This window comes from Lepus europaeus, chromosome 15, assembly GCF_033115175.1.
Source record: "Lepus europaeus isolate LE1 chromosome 15, mLepTim1.pri, whole genome shotgun sequence".
In the NCBI taxonomy this organism is placed as follows: Eukaryota; Metazoa; Chordata; class Mammalia; order Lagomorpha; family Leporidae; genus Lepus; species Lepus europaeus.
In genome coordinates, this window is record NC_084841.1 from 30,028,044 (window position 1) to 30,047,707 (window position 19,664).

General features: G+C 41.2%; 1 protein-coding gene across 1 annotated transcript in view; it reads left to right on the forward strand.

Annotated features, from left to right (window-relative positions):
* The window catches only part of WDR70 (WD repeat domain 70), a 300,629-nt gene that overhangs the window by 76,748 nt on the left and 204,217 nt on the right, over window positions 1-19,664 (forward strand). The window contains exon 8 of the mRNA XM_062212004.1: window positions 11,065-11,218. Within this exon, the coding sequence (XP_062067988.1) occupies window positions 11,065-11,218 (154 nt within the window). The remainder of the gene's footprint in view (window positions 1-11,064; window positions 11,219-19,664) is intronic.

Here is a 19,664-nt window from a genome sequence, read left to right on the forward strand (position 1 = left end):
TTGGTTTTCCTCTAAATATAAATAGAGCAATTTGATAGAGCAGTTGGCCAGAGAATGGAGCCACTGACTGTACTCCTTTCTCTATTAAGTATTAATGTGTTTTAGCTTTTCGTTTTCCCTTCAAAATAAAAAAAGAAATCACCAAGACACACACACACACACACAAACCAAGATAATCACTTAGACTACTTGGATGGTTAATGAGGAAAATCAACAGTTACCCTGAGTGAGAGCACCATTAACAAAGATATATCCTGTGAACTAACTAGTTAAGTGTATTTCTTACCTTGGAGACTTTACGTTAGCAATTTGAACTTTCTAATGAGTGAAGATCTGGTGTGTGTGTGTATGCATGTACATGACTAAACAGTCTGTAATTTTCTCAGTTAAGGATTAGTTGCTTGAAATTCGATCTGCAGTCAGGGTTTGATTAAGATTGAGAAATCACATATAATTTGAGCAGAAGGATTTCGAGCAAGGAAGGACACGTTAGTAAAGAATAGGAGCTCTGAAGAATACAGGAAGGAGAAAGCAAAGGAGCATCTGTCTCCCCTGAGACTGAGAAACAGCACTGAGGAAGGAGGCCTCCTGGATTGAGATCTTGACCTTGGTTGGGAAGGCGTGGCTGTGGCTCAGTGTGAAGTTGTTCTGGTGCAGTGGAACGGGAACTTGACAGAAATCTGTCTCGTGGGGTCACTGTGCTTCCACACTAACTGGGTGCTTGGGGGAACTGCTGAGTGCTGCTGACTGCCATGCATTTCAGGAGCCTGAGACGGTGGAGAAAATGCACACACTGGAGAAACTGTGCATGGTACAGGATCCTGCCATGAGGAGCATGCTAGGTTTGGAAGGAAAACCACTTTCTCTTCCAGTGTCTTTCCAGCATTTTCTTCTGACAAAGCTTTAACATCATGCCAACTGGCAAAGGAAAAATATTTAAAGGGCCCAAATCCATTTTTGCAGAGCAGGCAGTGAAGGGTGAATTTGGAACAAAGAGATAATAAATGGTTAACTGGCATATTTGGTCAACCATGTAATTTTATGTCTCATGGTACCTCCTTATGGGTTTAAATTAAATTTTGGCTCCCGGTCAGAATTTTGTTAAGGATATAATTTCTAGTATTTTAGAAAAGATGTCCTAAGACTAGTGGTGCTTCATTTTTATTGGAAAGTTCTGAACAGTAGCCCACCTTTGCTTTTCTAGGCTCCTCTCATGGGCATCTGGTTTAGGAGCTCTAGTTCCTCGTTTGCTGTGACACTTTGATCTTGGGCATTGTGGTGAAATGCCTCACGCTGTCATACATTCTAATCTCACAGCCCACTCAGATCTCTCTGTGAAAGTCTGTGCCTTTGAAATTGGTGTATCAAGAATGGCTTTTTTGGGAGAATAAATGTTTTAAAAACTATCAGCTGGGTTTTCAGCGTCTTAGGAGAAATGGTCAGTGTAAATTTGGAGTAGCAGTTTCTACCTAGTAGTGGCTGGATATAAAATATGTTTTATTGAGAGGTATCTGACTTCATTTGATAACCAGCCAGGAAGAATATTCCATTGAAGTCTGGCCAGATAGACATGAATTTTAGTTTTTTCTGTATAATCTATTTACAGAAGACAATTTTTTTTTTTTAATGGACTGGCAGAGTTAGAGAGAGAGAGAGAGAAAGGTCTTCCTTCCGTTGGTTCACCCCCAAATGGCCGCTACAGCCGGCGCTGCACCGATCCGAAGCCAGGAGCCAGGTGCTTCCTCCTGGTCTCCCATGCCGGTGCAGGGCCCAAGGATCTAGGCCATCCTCCACTGCCTTCCCGGGCCACAGCAGAGAGCTGGACTGGAAGAGGAGCAACTAGGACAGAATCCGGTGCCCCAACCGGGACTAGAACCTGGGGTGCCGGTGCCGCAGATAGAAGATTATCCTAGTGAGCCGCGTCACCGGCCTGAAGACACAATTGTTATGAGTTGATAGTTTCTTTCCTGAAATAATTATCTCTCAGCCTTAAAATTATAAACTTAGAAAGTAAATTGGACCACCTAGCTGAAATTTTATTAAAATTGAGCTCATTTTATTTTTATTTATTTATTTTAATGTGAGAGGTAGAGTTACAGAGAGAGGGAGAGACAGAGAGATCTTCCATCTGCTGGTTCATTCCCTAAGTGGCTGCAACTGCCGGACCTGGGCTGATCCAAAGCCAGGATCCAGGAGCTTCTTCCAGGTCTCCCAAGTGGGTGCAGGGGCCCTGCAGTACTCCTGACAGCGTACTTATAACATTGCCCTGGTGTGATAGTTTATGGTGTCATCTCTGAAGAAAGTTACAGAACATTTTGGAACAGGATGCATAAGAAATTTTTAACTGAGGTGTTTACTTCAATTATTTCTGTGTTTGTGACTGAAAATCATGTTAGGGGTTGTAGTATTGTTTTTAGTCCTTCTGGCAATATGGCCCAAATAAACTTTTATAGATTTCGTTAGGTTTTCTTTCATTGATTTAAAAAAATTTGTTTACATGAGAGGCAGAGAGAGAGAGAAAGAGAGAGCGAGAGCGAGCGAGCGAGCGAGTGCTCTTCTCTCTGCTATGGCAGTCCCCACATGCCTGCCAGGACTGGGCCAAACCAAAGCCAGGAACCCACAACTCATCTGAGTCTCCTACGTGGGTGGCATCTCCCAAGATGCATTAGAGAAATCTGGGTCAGAAGTAGAACTGCTGGCACTCCAGCTGCACATTGATATGGGATGTGTACATCTAAGAGGCAGCTTAGCCCACTGTGCCACAGTGCCCACCCCCTTTTGTCATTCCTTTATCTTGAAAATCTTCAAAATCCTTTCTCTAGCTTTCATTTGAAAGGAAAGGATATGCTATTATAGTCACCCTACCACACAGTAGAACTCCAGAAATTTTTTCTCCTATCAAATTGTAATTTAGTTAATTGACCTTTCCCCATTCCTCCCCACCCTGTTACTGTCCCCAACCCCTGGACACCACTGTTATACTCTCAAATTCTGTGAGATGAACTCTTTTAGATTCCACATTTAATATCATGTGGTACTTGTCTTTCTGTGCTTGGCTTATTTCACTTAAAATAATGACCTCCAGGTCCATCCGTGTTGTTGCTGTTGACAAGATTGCATCCTTTTTTAACTGACTGAGTAGTATAAACTTTCTTCATTTCATTTCATTCTTTCTTCTCCTCCAACTGTGTATTTTCAAATAGCTGTCTTTAAGTTCACTAATTTCTTCTTCTTTTGGCTTGTTCTGATTTTTTAAAGAAAAATATTTTTTAAAAAGTTTTTATTGATTTTCATTTTATTGAAGGGAGGCAAGGAGGGAGGGAGAGGGAGAGATTGAGATTGAGCTTGAGATTGATTCCATTTGCTTGTTCACTCCCCAAATACTCACATCAGCCAGGGCTGTGCCAGGCCAAAATCAGGAGCCTGGATCTCATCTAGTTCTCTCACATGAGTAGCAGGGACCCAAGTACTTGAGCCACGTTCTGCTGCCTCCCAGGGTGGGTGTTAGCCAGAAGCTGGATTAGAAATGGTGTTGCCAGGACTCCAGCCAGGCATTCCAATATGGGATACAGTCATCCCAAGTGTTGGCTTAACTGTTAGGCCAAAAGCCCACCCATGGTTTATTCTGGTATTGATGCCTTCTATCATGTTTTTAAACTTCACTTAGTGTACTTTTCAGCTCAAAGATTCTGCTTGATTTTCAAAACTTTGTTCTATCTCTCTGCTAAGTTACCCTGTTAAAGTGTTGAGTTCTTTTTCTGTATTTTCTTGAAATTTGTTGAGTTTCTTTAAAACAGCTACTTAATACTTTATCTGAATTACAACATATATATATATATATATATATTATAAGAAAAGGTTTATTTATTTACTTGAGAGTCAGAATTAGAGGGAGAGGGAGAAGGAGAGGGAGAGAGAGATCTTCTAAATGCTGGTTCATTCCCCAAATGATCACAATGGTCGGAGCTGGCCGATCCGAAATCAAGAACCAGGAGCTTCTTTCCAGTTTCCCACGTGGGTGCAGAGGCCCAAGCACTTGAGCCTTCCTCTACTGCTTCCCCAGGCCATAAGCCCGGAGCTGGATTGGAAGAAGAGCAGCCGGGATTTAAACCGACACCCATATGGGATGCCAGCACAGCAGGCAGATGCTTAACCTACTATGCCACAACATTGGCCTCAACATATGTTCTTTTTTTTTTTTTTTAAAAAAAGATTATTTATTTATTTGACAAGCAGAGTGACAGAGAGAGGGGGAGAAGGGCACAAAGAGATAGAGAGATCTTTCATCCACCGGCTGTCTCCCCAAACGGCTACAATGGCCTGGACAGGGTCAGGCCAAAACCAGGAGCCACAAACTCCATCTGAGTCTTCCACCTGGGTGGCAGGAGCCCAAGTATTTGGACCATCTGCTGCTGCTTTCGCAGGCACATTGGCAGAAAGCTGGATCAGAAGGGGAACAACTTGGACTTGTACCGGTGTTCTTATGGGATGCTGGCAATGCAGACAGTGGCTTAACTCCAGCACCACAGCACTGGCTCCTATTAGATTCGTTTTCATTGTCCCAATGTCTGAAGAATTTTGAAACCAGTATAGGTCAGATAGGCTGCGTGGTTTCTCTTGTATTTGCCTCCTGAAGTCCTGTTTACCATTTCTTGGAAGGTTTGTCTTGAAGTCTCGGGGAAAAGGTAGATTTCTTGAAAGACTTGCAGCAATCTCAGTCTTCTCCCTGGTCTTCCTCTAAGGGCTCATTAGACTTTCCTTTTCTCTGGATAAGGAATCTATTTCTCTGGTGTTAAAACCAAGTTTGGGTTCTTGACTCAGGAACTCTGATTTCTTTGGCAAGTTGTTCTCTGGAATCAATTCCTGGGTAAGAGTTGTTCAAAAATGCCTTGATGAGGGTGTGAGATCGAGAGGAACTGTAATTGGTTGACACTGCTGGGTTCTGTTTGTACAGTAGAGAGAATTTGAATCTGTTTTTTTTTTTTTTGACAGGCAGAGTGGATAGTAAGAGAGAGAGACAGAGAGGAAGGTCTTCCTTTTTGCCGTTGGTTCACCCTCCAATGGCCGCTGCGGACGGCGCATGTCGCTGATCCGAAGCCAGGAGCCAGGTGCTTCTCCTGGTCTCCCTTGCGGGTACAGGGCCCAAGGACTTGGGCCATCCTCCACTGCCTTCCCGGGCCATAGCAGAGAGCTGGCCTGGAAGAGGGGCAACCTGGATAGAATCCGGTGCCCCAACCGGGACTAGAACCCAGTGTGCCGGCGCCACAAGGCGGAGGATTAGCCTGTTAAGCCATGGCGCCGGCCTTGAATCTGTTCTTTAGGACAGTCTTCTCCATGGCCTTGGCTTGAGTCTAAAGCTTCCTTAAGCTCTGGTCTTTTCTGGAATGAATATTGTGCTCTTCGATTCTGCAGCCAAGCTTGGATTCTGAATCTTTGGTGTTGATGTCCAAAGCAAGCTTCTGTTTGGAAGCATAGCCAGGGTATGTCTTTTGATTGAAGGCATTGATGAGGATTTTCAGTTGCTCTTTTGTGAATCATAGGCATAGAGACTGTGCCTATGATTTTTTGATAACTTTTTGTTTGAACAGTTGTCTTTGGCCATGTTGGAAGACAGTCCCGGGGTCTAAGCGCCTGTCCTGCTCTGCTCGTCCTGGTCCACAAGCTGAGGAAAAAAAAGCAACATACATTCTTAGAATAACTTGAAAGTCTATTATAAGTTAGCACTTTTGCCTTTTCCTGTTAAATGTAAAGACCTTAGAACATTCACTATATTTAGTTACATCTTTTTCCTGCCTTTTTTTTGCAGTTGTTTGTGTATTTTATATTTATATATCCCATCAGACATTGTTGTTTTATAAAATCAGTATCCATTGATACTTACTTTTGTATTTTTCATCTCTTACTGTTCTTTATGCCATCTTTTGACATCTTTTGTTTTCTGCCTAATGAACTCCCTGTAGTATTTCCTTTAAAGTAAGTAAATTCCATTGGTTTTAATTTTGTTACTTCCATGAAAACAATCACCTACTCTGTTGAAATATTTTTTATACTCTATTGTTAAGCTTTTATTTTTATTTTTATTTTATTTTTATCTTTGACTTTCTGCAGTTTTGCTATGCTGTGCCTAGATGTAATTTCTACTACACTGTGAAGGTTTATAGTACTTCTTGAATCTCTAGATTAGTATCTTTAGTCATTTTTTCTATAAATTTTGATAATTAGAATTAGCTCTGCAAATACTGCTTTTCTCTTCTTCCATTCTGCAATTCCAGTGTGAGACAAATTTTTAACATGTGTCACATGTATCTTTTGTTTGTTTTCTGCATTTTCCATGTTTTTTCACCACGTTTCAGTCCAGAAATTTTCTTTTAACCTTCTGATTCTCTGCTATTCAACCATCCATGAATTCTCAATTTTAGTTACTGTATTTTTCTTTCTAGAATTTTTCCTTTTTTTGTTATGATTTCTTGTTCTTTCTATAAATTCTTTGTTTGCCAGTTAATTTTCTGTTATAGTTATTTAAATTCCATGACTCATAAATTCAATATTTTTATCTTCTAATATTTAAAAAAGATTTATTTATTTATTTTGAAAGTTAGAGTTAGAGAGGGGGAGAGACAGAGAGCTCTTTCATCTACTTCCTCATTCCCTAGATGGCTGCAATGGCCAGTGCTATGCCAGATTGAAGCCGGAAAGCCAGGAGCTTCATCCGGATCTCCCCTGTGGATAGTATCTGCTTGGGTCGTCTGCTGCTCCTTTTCCCAGGCCAGTAGCACAGAGCTGGATTGGAATTGGAGCAGGCGAATGGGTAAAGCCACCCCCTGCAGTGCCGGCATCCCCTATGGGTGCTGGTTTGAGTCCCAGCTGCTCCACTTCTGATCCAGATCTCTGCTATAGCCTCGGAAAGCAGTGCATGATGGCCCAAGTTCTTGGGCCCCTGTACCTGTGTGGGAGACCCAGAAGAAGCTCCAAGCTCCTTGCTTTTGTTTGGCTTAGCTCTGTCCTTTATGACAGTTTGGGTAGTGAACCAGCCAATGGAAGACCTCTATCTCTGTTTGCCTCTGTCTCTCTGTAACTCTGCCTTTCAAATAATAAATCTAAAAAAAAGAAAAAAAAAAAAAAAAGAATTGGAGCAGCCGGGACACAAACTGCGCCCATATGGGAAGCTGGCATTGCAGGCCACACTGTCACCTGCTATGCCACAACGCTGGCCTCTGGATTTTCTAGTTTCTGTGAAGTTGGATAAAAAATTCTTTTCTGTAATACTTAGGTGAAATTGAGAATTTTCTTTAATTATGAGAGTAGGTAACAAAGTCACGGGTGTACTTATAAACTTCAGATGCTTTCATATTATTTTGCTAATGTTGCATATATGCTGAAATATTTTTATGTTTTTCAGTGTTTTGAAATTATGCTTTTTTAAATCTTTTATTTAATAAATATAAATTTTCATAGGTACAGCTTTTTGGAATATAGAGATTCTTCCCCACATAGCCACCCTCCCACCCCCATCCCCACCCCCACCCCTACTCCTGTCCCACCTCCTACTACCTCTCCCATCTCATTCTTTATTAAGATTCATTCTTAATTATCTTTATATACAGAAGATGAACTCTATACTAAGTAAAGATTTCAAAGTTTGCACCTACACAGACACACAAAAGTATAAAGTACTGTTTGAAAACTAATTTTTCTGGGCCGGCGCTGTGGCACAGCAGGTTAATGCCCTGGCCTGAAGTACCAACATCCCATATGGGCGCCAGTTCTAGTCCAGGCTGCTCTTCTTCCAATCCAGCTCTCTACTGTGGCCTGGGAAAGCAGTAGAGGATGGCCCAAGTCTTTGGGCCCCTGCACCTGCTTAGGAGACCCGGAGGAAGCATCTGGCTCCTGGCTTCGGATCGGTGCAGCTCCGGCTGTTGCGGCCATCTGAGGAGTGAACCAGTGGATGGAAGACCTCTTTCTCTCTGTCTCTCCTCTGTCTGTGTAACTCTGACTTTCAAATAAATAAATAGATCTTAAAAAAACAAACAAACTAGTTTTTCCATTAATTCTCATAGTACAACTCATTAAGGACAGAGGTCCTACATGGAGAGCAAGTGTACGGTGACTTCTTTTGTTGGTTTAACACTTGGCATTCTGGCATCAGTGAATTATGTTTTTTTTTTTTATATAGAAATATATAAATTTCGTAAATACAACTTTTGGATTATAGCAGTTCTTTCCCCCATACCCACCCTCCCACCCCCAAACCATCCCACCTCCTACTCCCTCTCCTATCCCATTCTCTATTAAGATTCATTTTTAATTATCTTTATATACAGAAGATCAATTCTATACTAAGTAAAGATTTCAACAGTTTGCACCTGCACAGACACACAAAGTATAAAATACTGTTTGAAGACTAGTTTTACTGTTAATTTTCATAACACCACACATTAAGGACAGAGGTCCTACATGGGAGCAAGTGCATAGTGACTCCATTTGTTGATTTAACAGTGGACACTCTTATTTATGTCGTCAGTGATCAACCAAGGCTCTTGTCACCAGCTGCCAAGGCCTCTTGAGTCCACGAATTCTGACACTATTTAGACAAGCCATAATCAAAGTGGAGGTTCTCTCTTCCCTTCAGAGAAAAGTACCTCCTTCTTTGATGGCCCCTTTTTTTCCACCAGTATCTCACTCACAGAGATCTTTCCTGTTGGTTATTTTTTGCCACAGCCTCTTGGCTTTCCATGCCTGAAATGTTCTCATGGGCTTTTTAGCCGGATCCAAATGCCTTAAGGGCTGCTTCTGAGGCCAGAGTTCTGTTTAGGGCATTTGTCATTCTATGAGTCTGCTGTGTGTCCTGCTTCCCATGTTGGGTCGTTCTCTCCTTTTTAATTCTATCAATTATTATTAGCAGACACTTGGTCTTATTTATGTGATCCCTTTGACACTTAATCCTATCTTTATGATCAGTTATGAATTTAAACTGATCACTTTAACTAGTAAGATGGCATTGGTACCTGCCAACTTAATGGGATTTGAAGTCCCATGGCAAGGTTTTAGCTTTACCCTTAGGGGTAAGTCCATGGGACTTAATATGATGCCATCAATATTGTACATCACTGTAAATTTCTCTTGATTATCCATATTGTCTGGGTCTCTTGGAAGTGAATTCAAACCTAGGGCAGGAAAATTAATATAGCCTTGGTTCAAACACATAAAGGTATGCTACTATTGATTGTGTGGTCCTAGTTCTTAACAGGAGTAGGAAACATGTTTTACCACATCAAAGACTGCATATCACTTACCTGTCATAGACCCATATCCCTATCTCTGTATGTTGCCAAAGAGATCCTGTGGCTTTTATAATGTAGTCTTTAATCAATGATTTATCACCCTCAGCCTTTCATTGTTTTTCTCCATTGCATTGACTGCTCCTAGCAACAGCTATCCAGTTCCTAGTCCTTTTAATTACTGCTCTGTACTTCATAAATGCCTGAAATATTGCACCTGCCATGCCTTCTCTTTCACCAACAAACGTTTTTGCAATTGTGATTGCAGTGATACAGCATGTTATGGACTAGTTACAAACAGTGGTTGGTTCCTCATTGCTAGTCAGTTAGTGGTTAATACACTTAAGAATCTCATTTTATAGTCAATTTCACAGGGCCACTTTTGGTATCATCTCTCTCAGGTCAGGTTCCCTAGAACAAAGTTTGACATTTCAACATTTGCATGTAGGAAGTTGATTGGGCAGTACTTCTGGGGTTGATCTCTGTGAGAGAGGTTGCAATGGATATAGCACTGGGAAGCTGGAAGAGTAGTGTAACAGCAGCCTCAACTGTTGTGATCCCACTGGAACCTGACACTGGAATAACCCTTCTGAGATATTCCAGGTTGTGATGTATAGTGCCGGGCCATTTTACTGCATGTTGGGCAGTCACTGAATGTGGGCTGCTTTGAGAGAGTGACATAACCTTGGATGTGGCAGCTCCATGCAACTCAAGGAAATTCCTGAGGATTTACCTGTTCAGCACCAGCAGGCACAATTCTGGAAGCTGGGAGCCTGAATATTTCAATCCTGAAAGTGGCACACCGTAGCTGTCACTACAGCTACAACGACAAGATTCGTTTTAGTGGAGTGGTGAGAGTGGAAAGGATACTGTTGTGCTAGAGAACCAAAGGAGGAGAGGAGGAAGGTTGAAAATGTGTTCAAACTGCTTAACTGTGAAGGGAAGAAGAGAAAAGATAGTGGAAGTTCCTGAAGATATTGGGAATGATGGGATCCTGGATATCGGTATTATGATTTCCCTTGGCCAGGAAGAGGTTCATTTTCATCCTTGTAGTTGAACAGAAGGAGGAAGAGAGGCGTTTAGGAGCAGTTAAATTTATAACATTAAGGGGGAGAAAGTTGAGGCAGTTCTTTTAAAATTTTTTTGAAGATTTATTTTGACAGGTAGAGTTATAGAGAGGCAGAGGCAGAGAGAGAGAAAGAGAGAGAGAGAGAGGTCTTCCATCCGCTGGTTCACTCCCCAGGTGGCAGCAACATCTGGAGTTGAGCTGATCCAAAGCCAGGTTCCAGGAGCTTCCTCCAGGTCTCCCACTTGGGTGCAGGGGCTCAAGGCCTTAGGCCATCCTCTTCCACTGCCCTCCCAACCCATAGCAGAGAGCTGGTTGGGAAGCAGAGAAACCGGGGACTCGAACCGGCGCCCATATGGATGCTGGCACTGCAGGCGGTACCTTTACCTGCTATGCTACAGCGCCTGTCCCAAAGTAGTTCTTTTTTGTTTCTTGTAGTTAACATCGAGAAGATTAGCAGTTGAAAGAGGGAAAATTGGTCAGGTTGAAGGTATAGGGTTAGTAGAGTATGCTTTAATAGATTGCTGTGTTGAGTTGGAAGAGAGAGCTAACAGGTTAACCAGTGGGTGTTGAGGGTCCATTTGAGGTTTATGTTCCTGATTTTATAGAATTATCAGTTTGTGCAGTTGTATAACATTTTTCCTGGAGAGCTTTAGGCAGTTAAAATATGAATATTGTGCTAAGTGCCTTACCAGATTATTTTCTTTTTCTTTTGCACAGCCATCAGATCAAGTCATTACAATATAGTAACACAGGAGACATGATACTTGTTGTATCTGGAAGTTCTCAGGCCAAGGTGATTGACAGAGATGGTTTTGAAGTAATGGAATGTATAAAGGGAGACCAGTATATTGTGGACATGGCGAACACCAAGGTAAGCATGAAACAGAATATTTAAACAAATTTAATTAATTAATTCAGCACGTTTATCAATGACTTGTTTGCGCCTCCATGTAATAATTCACTATAAATGTTAGTGTCTTAAAGCAGTACCAGTTTATTCTTGCAGTTATGTGGATTATGAATAAACTGGGAGGATCTGCTGATTTGAATAGTGTCAGCTGGGCACTAGGGTGTCTGTAAAGTCCAACGTGGCTTTACTCAGATCGTTAGCAGTCACGGCTCTACTCCATAGTGCCTTTCTCTTTGCTGTTTCCCTACTTGGACTCTTAGCCTTTTGCTTGGTGTCTGTCTCTGTCTTTTGTCAAATTTGTACCTCTCATTGTGCTTGTCCCAGCGGGGTTAGGCTTCTTGCTTGCTGCTGGCTTGCCTGAAGGCCATACATGGAAACTGTAGATACCTTTATGTCTGGCTTCAGGTCTTACACAGCATCATAGGATCAGTCAAACTTCGTGGGAACAGAAATAAACACCACCACCTGATGCGTGAATGTTAAGATCAAACTGTAAAAATCATGTGAAATGGGAGATACTGATGCAGCTACCTTTGGAAATATATATATCTACTGTAGGACAAAAGGAAAGAGAGGCTCATCAACTTCGTATATAAAGATTTTTAGCGAGATGATGTTTTAAAATTAATATATAAGTATATTAAATATAACAAAAGCCACAATAATACTATGACATGGATGACTTAAAATAGAAGTTGTTCTTGCTAATATGTTTATTGAGTTAGCTGTTCTTGCCCCCAAAATGTGCACAGAGTTTAGGTCCGTTCTATGAGTCTTTGTTGTTCCTTGGATCAAAGGATTGCCAAGGGGCATGATTTTCTCCTAGTGATGGCAGAAGCTCCAACTCTGGAAATACATTTCAAGTCTTTGCTTATGTCATGTCCTCTAATATTCTATCAGCCAAAGCAAGTCTCATCTCTGTGCCTAACATCAAGAGACTTGAGATATCCAAGGATGATTGCTGGTGGAAGGGAGCAGGAGAGGGGAGGGTTGCGGGTGGGAGGGAAGTTATAGGGGAGGGAGGAAGCCATTGTAATCCATAAGCTGTACTTTGGAAATTTATATTCATTAAATAAAAGTTAAAAAAAAAGAAGTTGTTTTATAAAAGGCATCCTATGAAACCTATAACTTTTAAATATTACCAGTTGCATTATCAAAACACATCAGTTAACCCAAAGATTAAATTAAGATATCAGTAACATTTCCCAGACAAGTAAAAATAAACCACAATTGAAAATAAAACAGGGGCCAGCGCCGTGGCTCAACAGGCTAATCCTCCGCCTAGTGGCGCCGGCACACCAGGTTCTAGTCCCATTCGGGGTGCCGGATTCTGTCCCTGTTGCCCCTCTTCCAGGCCAGCTCTCTGCTATGGCCCGGGAGTGCAGTGAAGGATGGACCAAGTCCTTGGGCCCTGCACCCCATGGGAGACCAGGAGAAGCACCTGGCTCCTGCCTTTGGATCAGCGTGGTGTGCTGGCTGCGGTGGCCATTGTAGGGTGAACCAATGGCAAAGGAAGACCTTTCTCTCTGTCTCTCTCTCTCTCACTGTCCACTCTGCCTGTCAAAAACAAAACAAAACAAAACAAAAAAACAAAAAAAAAACCCAGATATTTTCATTGATTTTTAAATGAGCATTTAAAATTATTTTTATGAGTATTTAGCAAGGTTGAGTGATTTATAGCATATAGTTATAACACATAGTTCTTATTTATTGATAAACCTTATTTTTGCTCTCTTTGTTCTTCTTTGTTAATCATCTTATTGCATGGACTATATGTACAAATCTGAGAATAATGTCTCCCTCTTCCTCTTCGCCTTTATAACATAAGCCCTGGGTTTCCTGAAATAGTTTTGAAGACCTTTGAGAATGACAAAAAATCCCCCTCCTCATACTTTCTTAGGATTATCTATAGTAAGCACAAGCTAAAGAAAAAATAACGGTTCAGCACTGTGGCGTAGTGGGTAAAGCCGCCACCTACATCACTGGCATCCCATATGCGTACCAGTTCAGATCCAGCTGCTCCACTTCAAATCCAGCTCACCGTTGATGTGCCTGGGAAAGCAACAGAGGATGGTCCAAGTGCTTGGGCTCCTGCACCCCCATGGGAGATTCAGATGAAGCTCCTGTATTCTGGCTCTGGTCTGGCCATTTGGGGAGTAAATCAGTAGATGGAAGATCGATCTCTTGATATCCATCCATGTCTCTCTCTCTCTCTCTCTCTCTCCCTTCCTCCTCCCTCCATATATATATTGAGACGTGTCTATCCAGTTCTTTTGTTCACGTTTTAATTACTTTTTTTTTTTAAAAAAACTATTGGACTGTCAGATTTCCTCGTATATTGTCCTTGTCCATTTTATTTGGAAGGCAGAAATGGAGAGAGAGTCATTGATTGATCTTATATCTGCTGGTTTGAAATGGCCATAATAGCCAGGGCTGGGCCAAGAGAAAGCCAGGAGTTGCAAACTCAATTCAAAGATTTGCTCATTTGAAAGGCAGAGTGTCATAATGAGGGGCAGGGGAGACAGACAGACAGACAGACAGACACACACACACAGAAATCTTTAATCTGATATTGCATTCTCCAGATGGGTGCAATAGCCAGGGCTGGGCCAGGAGAAAGCCAGGAGGCTGGAATGCCACCCTGGTCTCCATGTGGGTGTCAGGGATGCAAGTACTTAGGCCGTTTGCTGCTGCCTTCCCAGGCACATTAGCAGGGATTTGGATTGGAAGTAGAGCAGCCAGGATTCTAACTGCAACTCTGATATGGGATAGCAACATCAGAAATGGTGGCTTAATCTGCCTGTGCCATATGCTGGCCCCTCAGGAACTCAATTTACGTCTCCCACATAGGTAGCAAGGACCCAAGTACTTGAGCTGTCCACCTGCTGTGTCCTAATGTGTGCATTAGCAGAAAGCTGTGTCAGAAGGGAAGAAGCTGGGACACAAACCAGGCACTTCCATATGGGATGCAGACATCTCAGGCAGTACCCTGACTGGTACACCAAACTCCCACCCCCATGACTGCTTTTAATAGGGAGTTCATTTTAAAGATTTTATTTGTTTATTTGGGAGGTAGAGTTACAGAGGGAGAGACAGAGAGAAAAGTCTTCCATCTTCTGGTTCACTCCCCAGGTGGCCACAGTGGCCCGAGCTGGGCTGATCAAAGGATGTTTACATAAAAAAAATTGCTTCTGAAAGTGTGATATAGGGAAAACCAAGGGAGTGGCTGAATAACTTTAGAATTATCAAAAGGTCAGAGTATTCAGTCACACTGTGGACACTTCCAAGAAGTTAAAAGTATGTCTCAATCTAATCAAGTGACCTCTGTGAAGCTCAAGGGAATTGCTCCTTAGCCATTTCAACTAGTGCTATAGATAAAAAAGGAGATTGTTTTTGCACAGGTTTCTGGGCAAGCTTTTGTCTAATGCAGATTCAACATGAGAATGATTGTATTTGCTGACTTTGAAGATGGAGGAAATCCATCTGGCATGGAATTTGCCTAACTTCTAGAAACTAGCAATAGGCCCTAGTTGACAGACTGAAAGGAAATGAGGATCTCAGCCTTAAACCACAAGAAGTTATACTTTTCCAACAACCTGGATGAGCTTGGAAGCAGATTCGTCCCCAGAGCCTTCAGAAAGAAATATAGCCTACTGACATCCTGATGTCAGTCTGTGAGACCCTAAGTGGATAGTCCAGCAACATTGTCACTGGACTGACCCTCCACAACTATTAGGTAATTAATTGAATTATTTTAAGCCCCTCCATTTCTGAGAATTTCCATAGCAATAGAAAACTTATATAGCTCTGCAAAATTCAAACATAATAATAATGAAAGACCCTGTGGAGGTGGTAGGAATTATAATAAAGCATAAGAGCAAATATTAACTTTGGGTTTGAGAAAGAGATATTTTTGCTCTGGGAACAGAAGGGATATGGCTGGGCTCACATGCAGATATTTTTACATGTGGTGGCCTCATAAATAAGAAATGGAAAGTGTCACCATCTATCGCCAGTGTCATTTCCTGGTTTTGTGTCAGGAGATACTAGGATGGGGCCTTTGGTAGTACTATAAATACTTAAAAGTTTTTGAAGGTTGTGAAAGAAAAATGATTGGAAGAGTTGTGGGAGCATCAAGGGTCATAGAATGTGAATGTGTAGAGACAATCATTCTGTGCATTCATGTGATCTTGAGTTTTATTCAGGATTCTGGGTGTTTGGGTGGAGCATAGTGATTGGAGGGTTGGGAAGAACTTATTTTGGAATAAAAATTTTTAGGTATATTACAAAAGGACACTCAGGATTATACTGAGAGAACCATTGAAGTTTGGGATATTGAAAATAAAAATAATTTAAAGAACTGGAAGATACAAGGTTATGTGGTCAGTAAATGGAATATATAGAGCCTGGAACATATCTGGTTATATATAATAAGTCAATAAATATTGATAGTTCATGCTTTCAAAAAAGGAACTATTTGTGGCAATGTTAGAGTTAGCCATAGTTGAGTCTGCTAAAATATCTTGGGACAGACCATTGGAATTCATTGATCAAGGAAGACTGAATTTATCTGTTTGATTAAAATTTCTCAGGAATGTGAATGACTTGAACTGCAGAGTCCTTGATTCATGGAAGGAAATGACTAAGAGAAAGATTGATGACAATTGAGGTTGGCAAACCTCAGTTTGTGGATCAAATCTAGCATACATCCTGTTTTTGTAAATGAAAGTTATAACAGAGCACATACATATGTATTTAATTAAAATTGTCTGCAGACCCTTTTGTGCTGCAGTGGTGGAACTGAGTGATTGAGGCAGAGACCATGTGGCCCGCAAAGCCTAAAACACTTTTTGACTCTTTAGAGAAGTATGCTTGTTCTTTAGATAGATCTATGAATATTCTCTCCAGTAAAACATATTCACACCAAATTTTGCTGACAATTTCAGGAGATTTGGTGTTTCCTGAAAACCCACAAATGGACTCTGTTTAAGAATAACTTTTGGATCAGAGTTCTCAGTATATTCCCTGCTGCATTTCATCTCTTGCAGGAGTTGGCTCTGTCACTAGCTCACTAATCCAAAGACCTGGGCACTTTATTTTGTGAGTCATGGAGCCTCACTTCATTTGGTGACTACAAGTGGCTTTCCATCAGGCAGCTGTCATTGGGGCAGCCTCAAGAGTATGGACACATTAATGCCAGTTAGCATTCGTGTGTGTGTATGTGTGTGTGTGTTGTGATGAAACCAGTATTGGTCATGTAATTAGTCAAGTAATATTCTCTCTTTATACAAAGTATTTTATATTAAAACAACTAATTGCTTTATTCTTTAATCTGTTTTCAGTTAAGACTGTTCAATAAAGGAAGAGCTTTTTTTTTTAAGGAATGTTTATTTAGATTGAGGCAGAAGAGAGAAAAACCAGTTTATTTGGTAAAAAAAAAAAAAGTGTTTTAGTTACTGTTCTTTAATAGGTGTCACTTTAAAATTTTTCCACTAATGTTAGCTTTGGTACTGAATCTGTTTAGATTCATTTAAGAATCCTTAGTTGAACTTCATTTTGTTATGACTAATTTTGGTCACTGTTTTAACACAAGGGCACTTAACATTCCCATTGCCTTTGTCATGTTCCTATCTTTACAAACAAGAAACAACATTCATGGTCTTAGATTTTTTTCAGTTTAACCTACTATTCGTGTTCCTATTCTGGGTACTCAACAGCTAAGGTGGCCCCATGTTCTTTTTTCTTAATATCTTCTATAATAGCGATTGTTTTCTTTTTGCCCTCTTACAAAATATCCTTCATATTCTAAGATGCTATTTTAGCTCAAATCTACAAATATCAGTAAAAGACCGATTTTCCAGGGCCTGCCTTCAAGACTTGGATGGGCTGGATGAGGTGTGAGATTGCTATTTGGACAAAGTCTAGGAAGTAAGATTCTAAGGCTTGAATTGAGTAGCAGCCATCTGTAGAACTCCAGAGTCTGGGAATGAGGAGAACAAACTGGTGAACTAGGAACTGACTGGGAGATCAGGAAATTGAATTGGATTGAGATGAGGCAGAGATGTTAGTGGAAAGGAAGCTGAGTTAAGCACAGGAAGAGGATGAGGATGTGGAGTAGTGTGCAAAATTGGGAAGACCAAGGCAGTTTGGCATCTGAGTCCTCAAGGGCTGAGCCTCTCTTGGGTTGTTGGAGTGTTCCTTTTATTATACATCATTAACTGTTTCTTTGCCCAGAGGTAGATACTTCATGGGGCAAAATTAGACCAGTTACCTATAAACTACTAGTCCTTAGACATTCTTTTCTTCTTAAGAATAGGCTGACAGTTTTCCGCATCCAGAAAGATCCCTGAAAATGCTATGGATTTTAGTCAACCAATCACATTTAGTTATTCTTTTTTCAGAATCTTATTTGCACAAATGTGGGCATGGCACTCTGCCATCACGCCATATCCGATGGTCAGCAGCCTTTGACACGGCTGATTGTTCTTTCCTCCTGGAAATACTTTGTTTCCTTGACTTTTATTTACTGTAGTCTTTTGATTGTATTCCTACCTCACTGCATGTTCCTTTTCACTCTCGTTTTGTTTCTACTCCTTTTCAGTTCAACTTCTAAATGTTGGAGAATCCCAGAGCTCAGTGCTGAGCCCATGGTGCTAACTCCTTGCTGCTTCACTGATTCAGTGGGTCACATGGCTTTAAATACCACATGTAGACGCTAATGACTTACACATTTTGCAGTTGTCCTTATCTCAGTAAATACTTCTCATTCACCAGTTGATAAATCTAAAAATGTGAATTCTCTTTGACTATGTTCTTACTCTTACACCCCACGACTTCTTATTTTGCCAACAGAGGTTTGTGAATTAAGCTGTTATAAACATTTACATATTGATTTTGTGTGGACATGTTTTCAAATCAATTGAGTAAATAAATGCCTTGTAGTGTGATTGCTGATCATGTGTTTAGACTATGTTTAGCTCTGTAAGACACTGCCATGCTTTCTTCCAGAGTGCCTGGACTATTTTATTTTCTATTGTTCTGCTTCCTCACTAGCAATTGATAGTTTATTTTTTTTAGCCATTCTAATAGGTGTTAGGTGGGATCTCATTTCCCTAATGACTAATTGTGCTGAGCATCTTTTCGTGTTTGTCATCCTTACATCTTTTTGAAAGAGAAGAGAATATTTCTTTTGTTCATGCATTTTAGAGTGTTTAAAAAATCATATTCTGAATATATATCCTTTTTCAAAATGTGATGTGAAAATATTTTTTCCCACTTGATGACTGTGGCTTGTTGCTTTATCATTTCACAGAACAAGCTTTTTAATTTAATTTTTAAAAAGATTTATTTATTTTATTTGGAAGGCAGAGTTATAGAGAGGCAGGGGCAGAGAGAGAGAAAGAGAGAGGTCTTCCATCCTCTGGTCCATTCCCCAGATAGCCACAATGGCCGGAGCTGTGCTGATCTGAAGCCAGGAGCCAAGAGCTTCCTCCGGGTCTCCTATGTGAGTGCAGGGGCCAAAGCACTTGGGCTGTCTTCCACTGCTTTCCTAGGCCATAACAGAGAGCTGGATTGAAAGTGGAGCAGCCGGGACTCGAACTGGTGCCAACATGGAATGCTGGCACTGCGGCCGGCAGCTTTACCTGTTAAGCCAGAACACTGCCCCCTCTTTTAATTTTAATGAAGTCCAATTTATCATTTTTTTTGTTATAGATCATGTTTTTGGTATTTTATTTAAGAACCCTTTGCCAAACTCACTGTCACAAAAATCATCTCCTATTTTTCTTTTAAGAGTTTTACTGTTTTTGTTCTGCATTAAATTGGGGTTTTTTTGAAGGTTTGTATTTAACGAGTACAAATTTTCATATGTACAGCTTTTAGGGATATAGTGTTTCTTCTCCCCATTCCCACCCTCCCATCCACACTCCCATCCCACCTCCCACTCCCTCTCCTGTTCCATTTTCCATTAAGATTCGTTTTTAATTGACTTTATATACAGAAGACCAACTCTTTTACTAAGGAGAGATTTCAACTGTTTGCACCTACACAGACACACAAAGTATAAAGTACAGTTTGAAGACAAGTTTTACTGTCAATTGTTTCTTTTTTTTTTTTTTTTTGACAGGCAGAGTGGACAGTGAGAGAGAGACAGAGAGAAAGGTCTTCCTTTTTGCTGTTGGTTCACCCTCCAATGGCCGCCGCGGTAGGCGTGCTGCGGCCGATGCACCGCGCTGATCCGATGGCAGGAGCCAGGTGCTTCTCCTGGTCTCCCATGGGGTGCAGGGCCAAGGACTTGGGCCATCCTCTACTGCACTCCCTGGCCACAGCAGAGAGCTGGCCTAGAAGAGGGGCTACCGGGACAGAATCCGGTGCCCCGACCGGGACTAGAACCCAGTGTGCCGGCGCC